The sequence below is a fragment of the Urtica dioica genome, chromosome 8 (assembly GCF_054948205.1).
Source record: "Urtica dioica subsp. dioica isolate 48M chromosome 8, U.dioica_male_clone48M_v1_H2, whole genome shotgun sequence".
Classification (NCBI taxonomy): domain Eukaryota; kingdom Viridiplantae; phylum Streptophyta; class Magnoliopsida; order Rosales; family Urticaceae; genus Urtica; species Urtica dioica.
This window is the reverse complement of record NC_142763.1, coordinates 12,904,385-12,924,508: the sequence shown is the minus strand read 5'-3', so window position 1 is coordinate 12,924,508 and position 20,124 is coordinate 12,904,385. Positions and strand designations below refer to the sequence as shown.

The window sequence follows — 20,124 nt, the reverse complement described above, 5'->3', positions numbered from 1 at the left end:
ACGGAATAAATTTATGCTTCTAGGAAAAAAAAAATTTAAATCAGTTTGACAATGGATTAAATTGTAACTTTTTTAAAAGTAGGAGCTAAAATGAAAAAGTGGGATGATGAAAAAAAAAATTAAACGGTCTCGTTAAAATCCCTTCGAGCAAACCCAAATGGGTACATCTCGGTAGAGGCAAGTACCTATTAATTTTATTAATAATGATTCAAAGTTACAAATATTAAACTTAAATACAATTCTAATCTTCAAGATTTACATTTGAGAAATAAAAAATAAAATCATCCACGAGATCGATGGTGACGAATTACTCTTGAGCTAGTCTATCATGAAGAAGCCTATCTTTGAAACCTATTAATGCCTCGATCATTTCAGGGTTTAAACTACATCCTGTATCATCGATAATGCAGCCCAAGTTAAATGCGGCTTCAGATGAAATGGTCGAGACCAGGAAAAGAGGCCCTGATTTAACTTTTTTCCCCATAAACTTATTGATAATAATCGGAAGGAATGCCTTCTGTCATTACAGTTCATTTTCCAAGGAATCGAAAGTTCTGATCCAGGGGCCATCGTAACGGAAGTTCTTGTAGCCCATTTTGTAGCGTCGAAACCGGAAATTTCGAAGTCCATCTTCGACGCCCAGATTTTTACTTTTGGTTCCCATTTTGGAGCATATTTTATGTATTCATTTGATTTTTTGAAAAAAAATATACCGATTTTCATAAAGGCCATTAAGAGGCAAAATCAGCCGAAGGAGGAACATAAAATGCAAAAGTATATATGGGGGTTGATTCTAAGCATGCTTCCATGAAATGTGTTTGTTTTTTGTTTTATTTTTTATTTATTTATATAAGTGTGTAGAGTACTATGGTCATTTCATCGATGATAACACCATTGAGTTGAGCGAATGATCAATTTTCCTTGAAAAAATAAAACGTATACTAAGCATACGTGATCAATATTTCCCTTATTGGTGCTACACTGCCAGCTCAGCAAATCCAAGACAACTCAGCAAATCAAGACAGTTCAGCCTTGCGTGTAAATCAAGCAAATGAAGCGAAGTTAGTTAGAGTTAGTTAGGTTTGTTAGATCTCTACAAATACACAATGTAATTTTTCATTGCAATCTAATGAAGGAAATCGTTTACTATCATCTTCATTCTCTGTCGCAATTCAACAAACACCAAATCTTCATTTCTTTCATGGTATCAGAGCTTCACAATCCGGCATTGGAATAAGTCCTCAAATGGAGTCTCACAGTCAGACCTCTACTACAACGATCAATCGCGCTTCACCGATCTCGTTCACTCATCCAATTGCGTCGAAATTGGATCAAAACAACTTCGTTTCCTGGCGAAAGCAAGTTTTTGTCGCGATCAAAGGTCATCGTCTCCAGGAATTCATCCAGGCAAATCACGAACCGCCACTGAAGTTTCTCAGCCATCAAGATGAGTTTGCCTCCAAGTTCAATCCACAATTTCTTGATTTTGATCAACATGATAGTCTCATTCTGTCCTGGCTTTTCTCTTCAGTGACTGATAGTCTAGTCTCTCGAACCATCAACTGTGAGTCTACGTCGCAGTTATGGTCGACTCTTGAGTCCTACTTTGGATCTCAAGTCAGAGCCAAGATCTCGCAATACAAAACGGCTCTGCAACACACGAAGAAAAGCGATCTATCAATTAACGAATTTTTGCTAAAGATTCGCAATTGTGTAGATCTGCTCACCCTGGTTGGTCACAAAGTCGAGGGAAGAGAACACATTGATGCAATCTTGAATGGCTTGCCCTCAGATTATGAGATGTTTGTAACTTCGATTAATCTGAGAGTAGAGCCATACACAGTCACAGATCTTGAAGCCTTGCTGTTGTCTCATGAAGTGTTGCTGGAGAAGAAGACAAATGAATTTGATCAAAGCTCAAATCAGTTCATGGCCAATTATGCAAGAACAAGCTCTCATCGTCCCTTCAACAACAACTATGGGCCTCCACAATTCTCACAACAACATCAACGACAAGGCTACTACAACAATCATGCAAATAATTCATTCAGTCGAGGGCAAAGCAGTGGAAGAGGTCATCCACAAGCACGAGGACGTGGACGTGGAGTCACTAATGGCCGAGGTTCTTGGCACAACAACAACAAGGTCCAGTGTCAACTCTGTGGAAAGCTTGGACACATAGTCACTCAATGCTACTACAGGTTTGATCAAACGTTCACAGGCCCAAATCAACTCCAATCTGGGGCTCAAATTCAGGGCAATGTGGCTCATCTTCAAGCCGCACCAGATCAGACAATGGACACAACCTCAGTGAACCAAGGCCTCTACTCCATGTCAGCCACAACAGACAACATCAACGACCCTGTATGGTTTCAATCCTCTGACGACACGGAGTGGTTCCCAGACTCAGGAGCAACAAATCACATCACATCAGAGATGGGGAATCTAACTACATGGTCAGAATTCTATGGCACAGATCAGGTCCATATGGGAGATGGTAAGGGACTTTCTATAGCTCATATTGGTAATTCTACTTTTCAGTCTCAATTTTGTCCTGATAGATCCTTATCCCTGAATGATCTACTTCATGTGCCTAAAATAACCAAAAATCTGCTTAGTGTGTCAAAATTTGCTGGTGACAATAATGTCTTTTTTGAGTTCAGGCCATACACTTGTTATGTGAAAAATATAGTCAATAACACTGTTCTGATGAGAGGTCAACTCAAGGGAGGGTTATATGTCTTCGACAAGAGTCAAGTCTCAATCAACACACAAAGTCAGAGTCAAGTCAAGCCTAGCAACCACAAAGAGCCCTTCAAGTCAGCAAAGTGTCAAAGTCCTACACCCAATTTCTTTCCTAGTTGTAATGTAGCTTCAACTAAACCAGACTTTAGTATATGGCACAACAGACTTGGCCATGCCTCAGAGCAGGTCGTCAAACTTGTACTAAGGTCTTGTAATTCAAATGTCTGCAATAAAGCTACGAATTCTGTATGTTCCTCTTGTTGTCTTGGCAAACTGCACAAAGCCCCTTTTCCAAATTCCACAACTGTCTTCACTGAACCTCTAGAACTCATTTATACAGACATTTGGGGTCCCTCTCCCACACTCTCAACAAATGGCTACAAATATTATATTCACTTCACAGATGCCTATTCTAATTACACCTGGGTATATCTTCTAAGAGCCAAATCAGAAGCCTTACAGTCATTCAACCATCTCAAAACACAAGTAGAACTACAGCTAGGACACAAAATCAAGGCCATTCAGAGTGATGGATGGGGAGAATTCAAAGCCTTTACCAAAACACTCAGTTCTCTAGAAATCATTCACAGAATTTCTTGTCCTCATGTCCATGAGCAAAATGGGTTGGCTGAAAGGAAACACAGACAAATAGTTGAAACAGGTCTTGCCCTATTAGCTAGTGCATCAATGCCCTTTAAATTCTGGGATGAAGCAATTAGAACTGCAGTGTTTATAACAAACAGACTACCTTGTTCCACAATTCAGTTTCAAGTTCCTTTGACTGTCATATTCAAAAGAAATCCTCAATACTTGAATCTCAAAACCTTTGGCTGTTTGTGCTATCCAGACATGAGACCATATAATACCCACAAATTTGATTTCAAATCTAAACCATGTACCTTCATTGGTTATAGTCTAAGCCACAAAGGTTACAAATGTCTGAGTAAGTGTGGAAGAGTCTACATAAGCAGAAATGTCATTTTTGATGAATCCCAATTTCCATTCTCCAAGCACAAACCAATACTCACACAAACACCTCACCCTGTCCAGTCTAGCCAAGCTCTCAAAATAATCCAACCCAGCCTACATTTGACCCAAAATATCGGACAAAATGAGACTGAAATCAGTAACCAATGTGAAGCTAATCCCTCTCCTGAAGTTGCTGAAGTACAGGTTCAAGCAGACACTTCATCTCATGCATCATCAAACAACAATGAACCTGGTGCACAGCCTTCAGAAGACAGCAACTTAATACAGTCTAGGAGGATAGAGATCACACTGCCCTTTGAAATTGCCAACATCAATGACAATGGTCAAGACTTACCCTCCAGTCTGGCTCCACCAACAACAACAAACAAGCATGAGATGGTCACACGATCAAAGAATGGAGTGTTCAAACCCAAAGCCCTGATCAGCACAAGAGAGCCAGAATCTGCAAAAGATGCTCTACAACAGTCAGATTGGAAAGCTGCTATGGTCCAGGAATACAAAGCATTAATGCAAAACAATACCTGGAAACTAGTGGAACTCTCGGCCAACAAAAAACCAATTGGACGCAAGTAGGTTTTCAGACTAAAAGAAAATCCTGATGGTTCTATACTCAAACACAAAGCCAGACTTGTGGCAAAAGGCTTCAATCAAGTTACTGGTTTTGATTACAGTGAGACTTTCAGTCCTGTGGCAAAGCCTTCTACAATCAGGATTATACTTACTCTTGCAGTCAACATGAAGTGGCTAGTACATCAAGTTGATGTGAACAATGTCTTTCTTAATGGAGATTTACATGAAGAAGTGTACATGGCACAACCGTATGGATTTGAAGACAGCACACGACCAAAGGCAGTGTGCAGACTGATCAAGTCACTCTATGGACTGAAACAAGCTCCAAGAGCCTGGTTTGAAAAGCTACAAACAGCTCTCCAATCTCTCGGTTTCAGACCCTCAAAGTCAGACACTTCTTTGTTTATTCTGAATACATCTTCATTGACTATTCTTGTCTTAGTCTATGTAGATGATATTTTGAAAACAGGCAGTGATGAAAAAGAAGTCAAGCGACTAATAGAGCAGCTTGATGCAAAATTCTCTCTCAAGGACTTAGGAGAAGTCAACTACTTCCTTGGGATTGAAGTTAAAAAGACTGAATCAGGTCTCTTCCTCAGCCAATCTAAGTACATCAAAGACTTGCTCTGCAGAGCACAGATGCAAAATGCAAGATCAACACGAGCTCCACTTACAACTGGTCAAAAGTTTCTCAATTATGGAAGTCAGCCCTTTGAAGATCCTCAACAATACATGAGCATAGTTGGTGCACTACAATATCTGACAATAACAAGGCCAGATTTAGCTTTCAGTGTCAACAAAGTCTGCCAGTTCATGCATGAGCCGCTTGAAGATCATTGGAAAGCAGTGAAGAGGATTCTGAGATACCTAAGTGGTACAGTCAACTGTGGCATTCATCTCTCAAGACAGCTCAGCAAAGGACCACTAAATCTCGCTGGATTCTGTGACGCAGACTGGGCGTCTGATGTCATAGATAGACGGTCAACATTAGGATTCTGCTTATTTCTTGGGGACTCACCAATCTCCTGGCAGTGCAAGAAACAAAGCACAGTCTCTCGTTCGTCTGCTGAAGCTGAATACAGGAGTTTGGCATCACTTGTCTCTGAAGTTACATGGACTCAACATCTGCTATCTGAACTTCACGTCAAGTCTTCAAGAGAGCCAGTTCTATGGTGTGACAATCTCAGTGCAGTTCACTTGGCAGCAAATCCAGTTCTTCATGCAAGAACAAAGCACCTAGAACTTGATCTGTATTTTGTGCGCGAAAAGGTCCAAGCTAAATAGATAAAGGTCCAACACATTCTATCTGTTGATCAAACTGCCGACATCCTAACAAAGGCCATCTCAAGTAATGCCTTCGAGTTCATGCGATCCAAACTCAAAGTTCTTGATGCAAGCACGTTGAGTTTGAAAGGGGGTATTGGAGCTACACTGCCAGCTCAGCAAATCCAAGACAGCTCAGCAAATTAAGACAGTTCAGCCTTGCGTGTAAATCAAGCAAATGAAGCGAAGTTAGTTAGAGTTAGTTAGGTTTGTTAGATCTCTACAAATACACAATGTAATTGTTCATTGCAATCTAATGAAGGAAATCGTTTACTATCATCTTCATTCTCTGTCGCAATTCAACAAACACCAAATCTTCATTTCTTTCATCCCTATCATGATTTGTTCGGTCGAATGATTAATTCCAACCCAAGATGTGTATATTTATTAGTGGAATGGCCACGTAGGTCATCAGTAATAGGTGTAGGCATTGTTATCTAGGCGTTGTATAAATACGGCTTCCAAGTCAGTCTTTGCAGAAATAATATTATCACCAAGAGAAACCAATCATCCCATAATTAACATATATCTACAGCCCGGTGGTAGCGATGGCGGCTGAGAAGCTTTCATGCGTACCGGAAGGCCAGACTTGACCCACGCTGCTCTGGCCTCTTCTGCTTCGGCATGTATTCAATGTTCATGGGAACCTGCGTTCGATCTGTCATTGCTGAATGATTATATATATATATATATATATATATATATATATATATATAATGGTGTTATGTATCGCTCCTAATTATCATTAATAACTAGTATCCATGCATGCATGGCTACATATATATCTACGGTTTGTATTGTTTGTTTATGCATAAATATTTCACCTATTTTATGTTTGCTCTCACCGGTTGAATTTAATAAAGTTGTTTATATATATATATATATATATATATATATATATATATATATATATATATATATATATATGCTGGCTTGCAGTTATAACATAAATTTTGTACCCGGCCATCTCTAAGGAGAAGAGAGTTCAACATCCTCTTTCGTTTTTCTTTACAATTTTAGTCATAATTGTTGGGATAACAACTCAAGTCGTACATTGAAAGAATAGACAATGATTAACTTGGATATAAGTGTTCCAGTAAATCCATTAGTATAAGACTTTTTGGTTAGTAGACCAAAAGCAAAAAAGTGCGGGTTTTGGGCCTAAAGTGGATAATATCATATTAATGTGGAATTATAGTGAGGTGACAGCTCACCAAGGTGGAATAATGGGGGCCCTACAATAATGAGATATTTATTGATAGGATTTGATCCCCAAATTCGACCTAGTAATAAAAATGAAACACACAAAATTACGAAGAACAATAGCACACATACAGATTTATAGTGATTCACTTTCAATGCGAAAGCTACATTTATTTTAGCGTTGCAGATTCTCACTAATACCCTAAATCGGGAGAAAATGTATGTTTACAAATTTCTTGCGCTCTATAAACACAATCGATGCGAAGGCCTGAAATTCTCAAAATACTCTAGACTAATAACCCTTACAATATAATGTTCGCCGATTAATAACCCTTACACCCTCCTCAACGCAGTATGTGTTGTCAATGGTGCCCACAAGAAGAGTAGTAGTGTCTATTTGAGTACATTTGATGTAATATAGTCTTACGAAGACTCTTGCTTGTAATTGCTTATTCATTAATAAAAAGTTGAAACGTTCATTCAATCTTCCTTGTCTGAAGCTTTATGATAAAACCTTAGTCTTTTAGTCCGTAAACAAACTTAACAACTTACGAAGAGACAAATGTAGATTTGCATGAACAAACTCTTCGTAGTTTGCTTAAAACGATATATTCGCAATCTTAGGGTCAAAGGACTATTGACCTCAGTATGATTGTTAGAAGAATCTATGATGTCTGGTTATGAGGCATTGAGAGTTGGGGACTCTATAGTTCTTCTAGGTATCTTCCGAAGGTACTGAATTGACCAGTGCACTTCTAGAGACAAGATAAGAACAAACCATTTAACCTCTTATGTCTCGAAGTCACTATGTATGAATTGCATCATGCTTACCTTAATCCTGAAATGAGACATGTCATTTCACACCTTAGTATTCTCATTTGAGAAAGTCAAAGTTCGGACTCACTATGTGATTCCGAACAAGGCCTATTGGTGAAGTACTAAGTTGTGAGTCTGTCATGAGTAACTTTGTGAAGTTCTCATAGATATGGAATTCATGTACAAGATTGCTAAAATGCAATGTATGTCACCTCATGCTTTGTTCCTTGGAGTGTGAATAAATGAACTGGCCAGTGTCCAAATTGAGTCCTGACTCTTTTGGATGAAACAATGTGACTTGTTAGCTCCTCGTCAATACATTGTTTCTAACTTATTCACAAGCGACAAAGGAGTTGAGGAAATAACAGCTAGAAGGGTAAAATGGTAATTTAGTAAATCCTGACTAGCTGATGACATTCATGAAGGGTAAACATAGATAATATTCAGTGGATCCGCTCATTATAATTAGGTCGAATTCTTGAGTAGAAAACAAATTCATTTGAACCGAGAGATTTTCAGTGTCAGCTCTTTAGTGGAGTCAGTTGGCATTAAGCTAAACTTGGAAAAAGTTTTTGAACTTTTGAGTCCAAGTGTTTAGCTCAAGCTTTGTTCATTTGGGTCCATGAGGTCACTGTCACGAATCACATCGATAGAAATAGTTAAACTGGAAGCTAAGTCAAAACAAGAACGAAAATAGTCAAAATGGTATTTTTGTCTTTTGAGACATATGATGAAATGAATGTCAATAAATTTTTTGACAAGTTTATTTGATGACTTAATGTCACTCGGCCATAACTTGATTATTGGGCCTTGTGAATTAATTTCATTTCATAAGAATTTTATTGAAAATTCTTAATGGGTTTTTCTCATGTTGTCATGAACAAATGAAGAAGCTTCTAGAAGCTCCTTCTAGATGAGAATAGGCGCCCATAATACCCAAGGAAAGAGAGTTAATTTTGTGCATAAATGTATCAAGATACTTGCCAAAAGAAAAAGAGGAAACAAATTTCCTCCAAGAGGGAAATGGGAATCGGCCAAGTGAGAGACAAGGCAAGGCCTTGAACAAAATAGGAAACAAATCAAGGCTTCTAGAAGCCTTGTGTTGGCCGAGTGTCTCAAAGGGAAAAAGAGGAAATTGCTCATGAATATGTGATATTCTATAGAAGAGGAAACTACCTTATTGAAGGTGAGACCTCTCCTATAAATAGGAGCCTCATTTCCTCACTTTTCATTCATCCAAGTGTAAGAGATTTGAGAGACTCTCTCTCTAGAACTTGTGGCCGAAATCCTCTCTCTCTCTCTAGTTTATTTTCGATTTTTTCTTGTCTTGGCACCTAGGTCCTCACTCGACCTAGTGTTTAGCTCTGCGACTTCGAGACTCGTTCTTAAGTCGTAGTGTTTAAAAGTGCCCACTCACTGATTCCTTCTTTTCGAGTGATTTAGTGATAGAAAATTTCGTGGTTGCTCGAGGTGCCGAGGAAAGAAAGAGAGACGTGCTGCGAGGGGAGACGAGCGTTGCGAACTTTCCAAAAGCTTCTCCAAAGTTCAAGCTTCAAGAAAGGTTAGTAAACTCTTAGCTCATATTGATTTTTAATTACATGTACTTGCTTCTTTGTCTAGGTTAGTAAAAACTGTTTTTACTTGAAAATAAATTTTTTAAAATTCTGCCGCTTCCCGAAGCGTTTAATCTTTTTCTTAAACCCTAGATCAATTCCAACAGTATGCTCTTTCTGCGCGCTGATTGCGCGTTCTGTGCTCTGTTATGGAAAGCTGCTTCCGTGTTGGCGCAACGCGCTACACCCATAAGTTCTCGTTTCTCATCTCTAAAGCTTCCTCTTGAAAGACGTTGACGCCCCAATCATTCCAGAACTTAACAAATCAACTCACATACCTCCTTAACACTACAAATCACTCTAAAACCTGAAATCTACTAAAAAAATGTATTAGACACACAAAAATCACTCGAGAACGTGCGAGTTTTAAGCTCGAAAATAGAAGTTTAACACGTATAAAATACACCTATCAATATTGACGGAATAAGATTTCTAAGATTTTGTCCCAACCATACTCCACTGTGACATGGTTTCACTAAGCGTGTATGTTCCACGTTCACTTCCTGTCAAATCGAGGTATTTGGTTTGTGTTGTTATCTTATACTAATCTTCATTATTTTTCCCTTTGTTAGATTTGATTATGAGTTTGATCTTACCGAATCAGTTTTAGGCGATCTTCTCCAAAACCCTACCAAGGCATCGTGTTATGCATTACCCTTATCATCCGTGTTATGCATTACGTGCTTTCAACATGCTGGTGCGATTATCTATATCATGTTCGCTACCACTTTTGCGAGAGATAGAGGTCGGATTTTTTGGGGTGATATTGTAAAGATCATGTACTTTTATAAACGTTAATTAAACACTTGGTGAGTAGTTTGAGGGGAAGAGAGAGCACACTACTACAAATCGGGCTATTAGCGTCGCTCGAAAAATGACGCACCAAGTAATTTGCATCGCTTTGTGAGCGACGCAATATGAGGCGACACTAATGGTCTGGGACGTCACTTTTTTAAAAGAGACGCCCCGCATGGCGCCAACAAAGAATTAAAGCTTAGAGGAGTTTCTGCGCACATCGGTATTGTCAAGTAGCTCATCTTGCAAATCATCAATCATTTGAATTTTGAGCTATATGAGGAGCATTTACATTCATGTTTCATAATTCTCTTCAACTACAATACAATTGTCCTCGACCCTGTAATTCTCACCGTGATGTGTCCATACTTTGTAGGTTTGATCAATAACATTTATCATCAAATGATCAATAGAGTGGGTATATGTTAACAAAGCTATAATTTTCACATTTGACACACAGAAACATAATTTTTTCTACGTTTTCGAAAACAACAATGCTCTAAAAAAGATCTCACCCCATTCACATATTGTATCGTATCTCTTCGAGCCGACATCCAAAATTTATCCATAATATATCTATGATGAAATGGATATACACTTTAATAAAAATGACTTTCTAATAGAAAAATATCCCTAAAAGCATGTTAATCATAATGAACAAACTATTTAAACTAAATCTAATATAAAAATATGTCATGTGAAATAGAACCGGTTTCTCAAACCTACAATATGTATCCATTAAAATTAATCATACCATCATATATTAATCTAAAAACAATCAATATCTAATTCACAAAATGTCGGTAAAATAAAAAAAGCGACTTCAAAACAACACTCAACAAAGTCACAATCAGTTATCTTTGAAGATTCTTTTGATAGAGTGATTTTTTTTATTATATTATTCAAGGCAGTGCAAAATAGAAAAAAAATTTTATATATATAGAGGTGAGGAGCCTCCCCTAGTTTTTTTCAATTAATTCCTACTAAATTAAATTATAAGAAAAAAAATTACAAACTTATTTACTGCTGTGATTTTTTTTAATCAAAGTTAGAAGCCTATCCTATATCCTTTTTACGTTGTCCCATATTTTTCAGCCATAATTTTCTTTATTAAAAGTAAAGGTTAATATGAAATCACAAAAGAAAGTGATAACCAAAATAATTTCTCTATTATTATATACTCATTGACATTTTGAAAGAATAAAATTAGTCAACAATATAAGCAGCATTATAATCTCTTTAAAATATTAAACCAAGAGTTGGAGAAATGTCCCCCTCTCTCTCTCCCTCTCACTTCTACATATATAATATGTGTCTCTATAACTAAACCAAGCTGGGTTGATTATATCAGACATGTTTTGAATTTAATCCACATTAAAACTATGGCGCAGAGTAGTAGTGTTAATGGAGGAGAAGCTCAGCACCAGGAATACACAGAAGATGGAACCGTGGATCTGAAAGGTAGGCCGGTTTTACGATCCAAGACCGGACGATGGAGAGCTTGTTCATTCATTGTTGGTACGTAACTGTAATTGCATTTTCTTCACCAAAAAGAAAAAAGAAAGAAAAAAAAAAGAAGAACACTTCACATAATATTGTAAAAATGTATGGTGATCCAGTGTATGAGGTGTTTGAGAGATTAGCGTACCAAGGGATTCAGTCAAACTTGGTGGTGTACTTGACGAGGGAGTTTCATCAAGGCACAGTCACGGCCTCGAACAACGTGACGAACTGGGCCGGGGCTGCTTGGATGACTCCTATACTCGGCGCCATCGTCGCAGACGCTCATCTCGGTCGATATTGGACCTTTCTTATTTCCTCCGCCATTTACTTTCTGGTATCTACTAAAAAGCCTCCCACTTTTTACTCTTCTCTTTTTCAAGGTGTTTTTGACTTTGGTGTTTGGCTTCCTACTTAGGAACTAAGACACTTTGAACGTTAAAATGGTTATTTAACCAACGTTTCATAAAAGTTTTGTTATTTTATCCTCGTTAATTTTGGTTTAGGGCATATACAAAAAATCAATAAAACCTTTGGCTATTTTAAAAAGAGGAATTTAAGTTTGTTATTGATTAGTTAGCTACTGAACTCATTAAAATAAAAGGTTTTTTTTTGTTATTATGTCATGAAAATTACATTTATTGACAAATCTGTCACGAAAAACTGTATTTTAATGACAATTATAATTATAAAATGGAATAAAGTCTTCCTAATGAATAATGAGGAAAAAGTCATATTTTTAGAATAATCTCTATTGAATAACTTATGGTTTGGGTTTTGCACTATTCGCACCCTCAAACATGTTTTTGACACACTATTCATACAAATTGCTCTTTGGAATTCAGCAATCGTACAGATATGAAGGATAGAGTGTTTAGGTTTGATTTTCTGTGTAATTTCATTGATGATTTATTTTGTACGAGTTGTTTTTTGGCCCCCTTTTTCTAAAATTTGGATCCGTCACTGCTGTAACTCCTAACTTAACTGCAACTTGCTCAATATAATTAAAACTTATCTGAAGTAACATCATCTTACTCGAGGAAATAATATTTTTGAGAAATAAAAATATTGAACAAAACTGAGATATTTTCTATTACTTTTGGGTATTCGCTACTGATTTCAAATTGTAGCAACTTGCAGAATATAAAAAAATCCAAGTGACAACGTAGCAACCGATAAAGTTAAAAACGATATTAAGGGAAGTACGAGGTGGGACCTTAAATTTTCATTGGAATAAACAATAAAGGAAACTTGTCAACTGACTAAACAAAAAGATAAAAAAAAAATCATACAACTACAATTATTAGAAGCAGACAATAAGAGCGGTTATCCGGTATTTCTTAATTATTATAAATACAATACTCATTTGATAGATAATCAAGTATTTAACTATCTGTAAGTACAATAATACTCTTACTTTATTTATTTATCTTTTCTTTCTTTCTACTTATCTTAATATGCAAAAATGCATATATAACTAATGTCACTTTAGTATTTTCACGAAGTTTTCGATGAGACAATTATTTTCAAATTAATATTAACCAATTTTAGCGGCGAAAGTATTAATTTCTAGAAAAAGATGATTAGAGTATTTTATTTATAATAAAATATGAATTACAAAATAAATTAACAGGGAATGCTCATGGTAACGGTGGCGGTTTCAATCCCGAGCCTAAAACCGCCAACTTGCACCAAAGAGAATGGCGAAGAATGCGTCGCAAAAGCCTCATCTCTCAAAGTAGGCCTCTTCTTCCTTGGGCTCTACATAATCGTGGTCGGAAATGGAGGAACAAAGCCCAATATCTCGACCCTCGGAGCTGAGCAGTTTGACGAGTTTGAGCCGAGAGAGAAGACCCAAAAGCTCTCCTTCTTCAACTGGTGGGTCTTCAGCATCTTCTTCGGCTTCCTCATCTCCGAGACTTTCGTGGTTTACATTCAAGACAATGTGGGTTGGTCCCTCGGCTATGGCCTTCCGACACTAGTCCTCGGAGTTTCGATTTTGGTGTTCGCTATTGGAACCCCGTTCTATAGGCATAGAGTGATTTCGGGTAGCTCTTTTACAAAGATGTTGAAGGTGATTGTGGCGGCTCTAAGGAAGTGGAACGTTCCGTTACCCGTTGACCCGAAAGAGCTTTATGAATTGAGCTTTGAAGATTACATCAAAAGTGGGACAAACCAAGTTGACCATACTCCTTCGCTAAGGTATGTGCACAACTTCATTTTAAAAACTAAATGCCAACACTTTAAATATTTTAACAAGCATGAGATTACTATACAAGTTTGCTACATGGTAATCTTAATCAAAGATTACACTAGTGATGAAGGAAAGTGTAGCACAAATAAATTTTGTTTTGAAGGAATTATATGAAATAGCCCAATAGTTACTTATACATGGTTAAAATTATAATCTAACTATTTAAATATTAAAATATAATCAAGATCATGTCTACGTCTTAATTTAGATAATTTTTTACTTATTAAATAATTAAACTAAAATTGTAATGAGAATGAGTCCATCCTCCAAATGTCCTTTTGAATATGACCACGTACATTGACATGCCCGCAATAATTATATGGGTTGGTGAAACTTTGGAGCATAAAATTTATGAAAAGTATCAATAATTTTTATTGTGTTTTATCAAAATGCGTAATTTATTCTATCAATTTTTATGCACAATATATATATATATATATATATATATATATATATATATATAGTTTCACAACACCTATTAAATTAAGGTCATGAGTTCAATCTTAATATAACCTTAAAAAAAGAAATTATTAGTATTGCGAGATACGAAGATCTCAATTTATAGTATTCTAATTATTAGTATTCATGGACATCTCATCCAGATGGTATCTTTTAATTAAAAGGGTTTGACTAACCATCATTGACGAATAGTGCGACGAAAAAGAAAATATTTTTTTAGTTTTTGGAAAAATTGCAAGAGCTTATTAAAATAAAACATACAAGTTGACATTATGAAAGTAGTTAATTGGTTAGTCAACTCTCTAAAACACCTGGTCACATTCGTTTTTAGCATTATAATTATGGGAAATGATTTTTGTCAAGTGACCGATTGACGACCACTTGTCACACACTCAGTGGATCGTCAAAAATCGGACCATGACAAATAGCATTACTCTATAATTATACATTATGGACAGGTCAAGCTACTGCACTTTGATTGCGATCCCCTTTAAAAATGAATGCTTATCGTCCAAGAGTTATAGAGAAAATATTACTTTATTACCCTCCATTTTCACCCAATCATTGTATTTGTTTTAATTTTTTATTTTCAAGTCAACGAAGCTTATATATAGTTCAGCTTTTTTATTTTAATTATTAGAACAAACTCTTTATTCAATATTATAGTTAGTGATAACAATTTTCATGTCAACGAAGCTTATATATAGTTCAGCTTTTTTTTATGTTTAATTATTAGAACAAACTCTTTATTCAATATTATAGTTAGTGATAACAATTATTGCAAAAATGTTGTACACTGGGTCAGTAAAATATTAAAAAAAATAAAAAATAAAAAATAAAAAACTCTCTTTTAAGATTTTACTTATTTTGTAAAATAACATGAACGTTCTGACTTGATAGCCACAAAAAGTTCGAACGGTCAAAGCTCGAGGACTCAAAAAATATATAGGGTCGGATAACTTCGATTACTAAGTATTTAAATCCTACTATGGTTAGATGAAAATTTTGAGTAATAGTTAGTGTAAACGACCATTGCAAAAAATGTTGTATATTGGTCAGTAAAAAAGAAAAAAAAAATCATTTAGAATTTTACTTATTTTTTAAAATAGAGTACCACAAAATGTCCGAATTATCAAAGCTCGAGGACTCAAAAAATATTTAGGGTCGGATAACCTCGATTACTAAGTATTTAAATCCGCTACTATGCCGGGAAAAATTCGGTAAAATTAGACGAAAATTTTGAGTAACTTATCTATAGCTTTTCATATAATTTAAAAAACTTAAGGAAAAATTTCGGTTATTATTACTTCAGGTTTCTAGATAAAGCCGCGGCGAAGAACGGATCAATTACGAGAACGGAATGGACTCTTCGCACGGTCACGGAAGTGGAAGAAACGAAGAAAATAGTGAAACTAATTCCGGTGCTTGTCGCGACTTTCATACCCGCCATAATCTCGTCTCAATCACACACGCTTTTCGTCAAACAAGGCATGACTCTTGACCGGAGCCTTGGGCCCCACTTCACGATCCCTCCGGCGTGTCTGGCGGTGGCAACGACGCTGGCTCTAATGATAGGGCTTGTGCTCTATGATCGCCTCTTCATCCCGACCGTTAAGAGTTACACGGGAAACCCTAGAGGGATTTCTATGCTCCAAAGGCTCGGGACCGGCATTGTTCTCAACATGCTCGTCACGGCCACGGCTTGTTGGGCCGAGAAAGAAAGGCTCGGCGTCGCTAGGTAAATATGATTACCAAATTTTTTCACTATATATTGTGAAAATTAAAACACAGTTTTTGTACGTGCAAAATTGAAAATGGTCTTAAAAAATTATGGTAGTCCTTGCAAAGAAAAAAAAAAAGTTGCATGAGGTGGTGCATTAGGGTCACTTGCGGTCATGTATATCTTTAAGACCATTTTTCAAAGGTAAATTTTGTAAAATGCGCATAATTTTAAAATTTATGCAACTTTAGACATAAAAGAATCAAATTTAACCTAATATTATAAAATTTCGCATATGAATTTACCCCCAAAAAAGAAAAAAAAAAGTTTGTAAAATTAATTTACCGATTTTATTATCCTAACCCTATAAAAAAAATATATATTATTTTTTCCAATGTTTTTTGTAATTGAAAATTTTCGGTAAAAAATTTATCGGTTAGTTTTAACTGAAAATTTTGGTTAAAAATAACCAAAATTAATTTGTTTCAATTGAAATTAAAAATAAAAAAATAAAAAAAGTGTACGTTTAGCTGATGAATTTGCACCTTTAATCACTTAGGGCACACGGGATCGTGGAAAAGAACCGGACGGTCCCTCTGTCTGTGTTCATTCTGCTCCCTCAATTCGTTCTGTTGGGAATCGCGGACGTGTTCTTAGAGGTTTCGAAGCAAGAGTTCTTCTACGACCAAGCGCCCGAAGGGATGAAGAGCGTTGGGGCTTCGCTCTTCTGCGTTAGCCGAGGAATCGGGAGCTTTATGAGCAGCGCTGTTCTGAGGGCCGTTTCGGATGCCACGCAAAGGAATGGTCGGAGCGGTTGGGTTTCCAACAACTTGAACGTCTCGCATTTGGACCACTTCTATGCTTTCTTGGCTGTCTTGGCTTCCTTGAATTTTCTCTTCTTTTTCGCAGTCGCCAGGTCCTTTATTTACAATGTTGAACCTAAAAAGACTTCATCAGAAATAGTTCAATAGTCCCCACGACACTTTGCATCTATATTGAATAAAAGTAAAAAAAATGATTACGTTCGTTAATATACACGCATAATGTTCAATTGTCATGTTTTTTTTTTATTGTCAAAGTGATGCTATGCAAAAAGACTTGGAATTTACGAAGGATTGGACCATTGTGTCGAAAATTGACGTGGAAATTACTTGTACTTTATCACGAAAATAATATGTTTAAAGTTTTTACCACAAAGTAGTCTTTTTTAAATAGTAGATAGTCATTTATATTTATTTTTATTGAACTTTAAATAGTCTTCTTTTAAAAAAATTATAGTTAGTCCCCCGACCACGTGGCATTGCATGGTTGGGTGGTGGATATTCAATACCGTTTTAAACAGAAACGCCAGATTACAAATGTACCGCGTTTTGTTTTACCGTGATCGCATTAAAAATCACTTGTGTAGTAGTCGTGTTAAATCGCATCGGAGGTTCGAGATGATGCAGAGCCTTGTCTGTTTGACTGAGGACTGAGAGTCTCTCCATGATCGTCCCTAGATTCTGCACGAGTGGACCCACGAGCTGGAGATCTATTCCGATCGAGCTCAACTCAGACTGCTTTGTCACATTTCTAGCCATGATCAAGCTCTGATACAGAATGATCGACAATTCATTATTGAACCACCAAAGACAAAAATAGACACAAAATAATAGGAGGAAGGACACAGCCTAAGAAAAGGTGTTGGATTATTCTCAAGCCTCCACTCAAGTACTCACCTTTTCCCTCTTTAATTACAGCTCAGAAAAATGAACCTTGCTAATACGTACATCGAACGGGACTTGTCAATATTTAGGTGACAAGCTCATTCAGAAAAGAGATTAGTAAAGCGGGGAAAAAAAAGCTTCAAATTAGTAAACAAGCACACACACAAACAATAAGCATCAATTTGAAGGTAAATGATTCTATTTAGAAACAAGTTAAACAAAAAAAAAAAAAAAAAAAAAAAAAAACAGATTTCTGCTACTGCTAGGACCAGTACTCAGAAAAGATACACACAGCCTCTCAACTACGTTACAGCCGGTCATCGTCGAACTCTAAACCTGCCTTGAGAGAGCACCGCCGCCGTACCCGCCCTGAGACGGGTCGGATCTCCAGCCCGAACCTGAGTACCCGGAGCCGCCACTGGAGTTGTCTCCGTAACCACCGTTCCCTTGTTGATCTCCTCCGCTCGGAGCGCGTCCTCCGTAACCGCCGCCGTACGGCCCGTAATTCCCGGCACCGTAATTGGCGTAGCCGTACCCGGAAGCCCCGCTCGGGGCCGGCCCTCTCGGAGCAAACCCGGCCGATCCGTAACCCGCCGGAGCTTGCCCGCCGCTCCAAGCGGTCTTCATTGCTCCGACGAACCCGACAGCGTTCGGAGCGTTCGGGTTTCCGAACGAGGCGGCTCCGTATCCGTAGCCTCCTCCGGCTCCGAAACCGCCGTACCCGACAGCGCTGCTCGCGACCCCGTAGCCGTAGCCGGAATAGGGAGGAACGACGGTCTGTGTCTGCATCGTTCGGTGGTTGTCGTAGGCGTTCGCGGTGGCGGTGGCAGCGGCGTAATTTTGGTACCCGCCTCCGCCACCACGCGATGCGCCGGCTCCGGCGACTCCGCCGCCGGGGTTGGAGTCTTTGGGGAGGGCTCGCTTGACCTCGACGGCCTTGCCGTTGAGCTCGTGGAAGTTCTTGCAGAGAACTCTGTCGACGGCCTCTTCGGAGTCGAACGTGATGAAGCCGAAGCCGCGGGGCCGTTGGGTGGTCTGGTCGTACATTATGACCACGTCCGTGATCTGCCCGAAGCTCTCGAAGAACTGTCGGAACGTGTCTTCGGTTAGGGTTGAGGGAAGGCCTCCGACGAATATCTTCTTGGTGCTGAAGTTTCCTCCTCCGCCGCCGCCGGAGCTTCTGCCGGAGGAGAAGTTTCTGGTTTGAGAAGAGGATTGTTGCTCTTCTTTTGATAAAGCCCGTTTAGCCTCGACCTGTGAGACCGATGTAAACAAACCTTTAGAAAAATGTAGACACACGATCAAGAATTGCGACAAACAAAAAAAAATAAGAATTACATGTATAGATAGAGCTGGGATCAAAGATTATCCAACTGCTTCGATAAGATTTAACACTGTTTTACATTTCCATCGTGAACTAAATAAGCCAAGGCAAAACTATGTCAAAACATCATTTTCATAAGACTGTTTGTTGTTTCTGATCTACATCTCAGATACGCGATTTAATGAGCGAGAAATATCAAAGGACATACACCTTTTTTTTTTCCTTCTAATAAGAGAACCTAAACAAAAATGTAAATTATGAGCGAACACTTCGTAAATAAAGTTGAAAAGTTTGTCTGATCTTTCTTATCTACATTCCCACTTTACCACTCTCTCATACATTCTAATGCTCCTCCCATTTGTAGCATTAATCGATTTTTCTTTCTTATTTTCAAAAAGTTTCCTTTTGCTTTCTTATCCCTCGTAAAATCAAGAAATCCAAACATAACTCAAGCCCACACACTTACTTGACTTAAAAGAGAATAGAGCCAAATAAGCAATGAGTATTGCTTCGCAACAAAATACGGTCATTGGATAATGATGATACCCAATTCGAAACACTCCTAATACAAGCAAAGGCCTAGACTAGACTACACAAAACCAGATCATTACTTTTCCAGAACTCTATAAGGTTCGAAATCAGATCCAAAATGAGATTCAGAGAAAGAGAGATATCAAAGTGATACTCACCGCTCGCCCATCGATTGTGTGTTTCTCGTTGAGAACGGCGTCGAGAACGGAAGGTTCGGAGAATACGACGAAGCCGAAACCCCTGGGCCGTCCCGTTGTCTTGTCGCGCATGATTACGGTCTGAGACACATCGCCGTACTGTCCGAAGTAATCTCGAAGCTTCTCCTCCGTGGTGTCCCACGCTATCCCTCCCACGAACAGCTTTCCTTCGTCAGAGTCCATAGCCCTATCTCGACCCGACCGTGTCTTCTGTGTGTGAGTGTGTCGGGGTTTTAGGGGGTTTGTTTTTCGTGATTCTCACTCTCTCTCTCTCTCTCTCGAGGACAGTAGAGAGAGAAAAATGAGGAAGAGAATGAGAAACAAGGATGTCGAAAGAGGGGAGAGGGAAAAAGTAAAGGACTAGTCAAAGAGTTTATT

At 37.9% G+C, this 20,124-nt stretch overlaps 2 protein-coding genes across 2 annotated transcripts; one reads left to right on the top strand and one right to left on the bottom strand.

Annotated features, from left to right (window-relative positions):
- Positions 1-11,286: 11,286 nt before the first annotated feature.
- On the top strand, positions 11,287-17,019 carry LOC149388268 (protein NRT1/ PTR FAMILY 5.2-like). Its single transcript, XM_089624186.1, has 5 exons — positions 11,287-11,573; positions 11,675-11,892; positions 13,189-13,757; positions 15,581-16,006; positions 16,548-17,019. Exons 1-5 carry the CDS (start codon positions 11,438-11,440, stop codon positions 16,957-16,959), a joined length of 1,761 nt encoding a protein of 586 aa, XP_089480312.1. The 5' UTR covers positions 11,287-11,437; the 3' UTR covers positions 16,960-17,019.
- Positions 17,020-17,812: 793 nt separating this feature from the next.
- LOC149388267 (heterogeneous nuclear ribonucleoprotein 1-like) lies at positions 17,813-20,112 on the bottom strand. The gene is made up of 2 exons (XM_089624247.1): positions 19,708-20,112; positions 17,813-18,948 (listed from the first exon to the last, which is right to left on the bottom strand). Exons 1-2 carry the CDS (start codon positions 19,927-19,929, stop codon positions 18,025-18,027), a joined length of 1,146 nt encoding a protein of 381 aa, XP_089480373.1. The 5' UTR covers positions 19,930-20,112; the 3' UTR covers positions 17,813-18,024.
- Between the last annotated feature and the right edge of the window lie 12 nt (positions 20,113-20,124).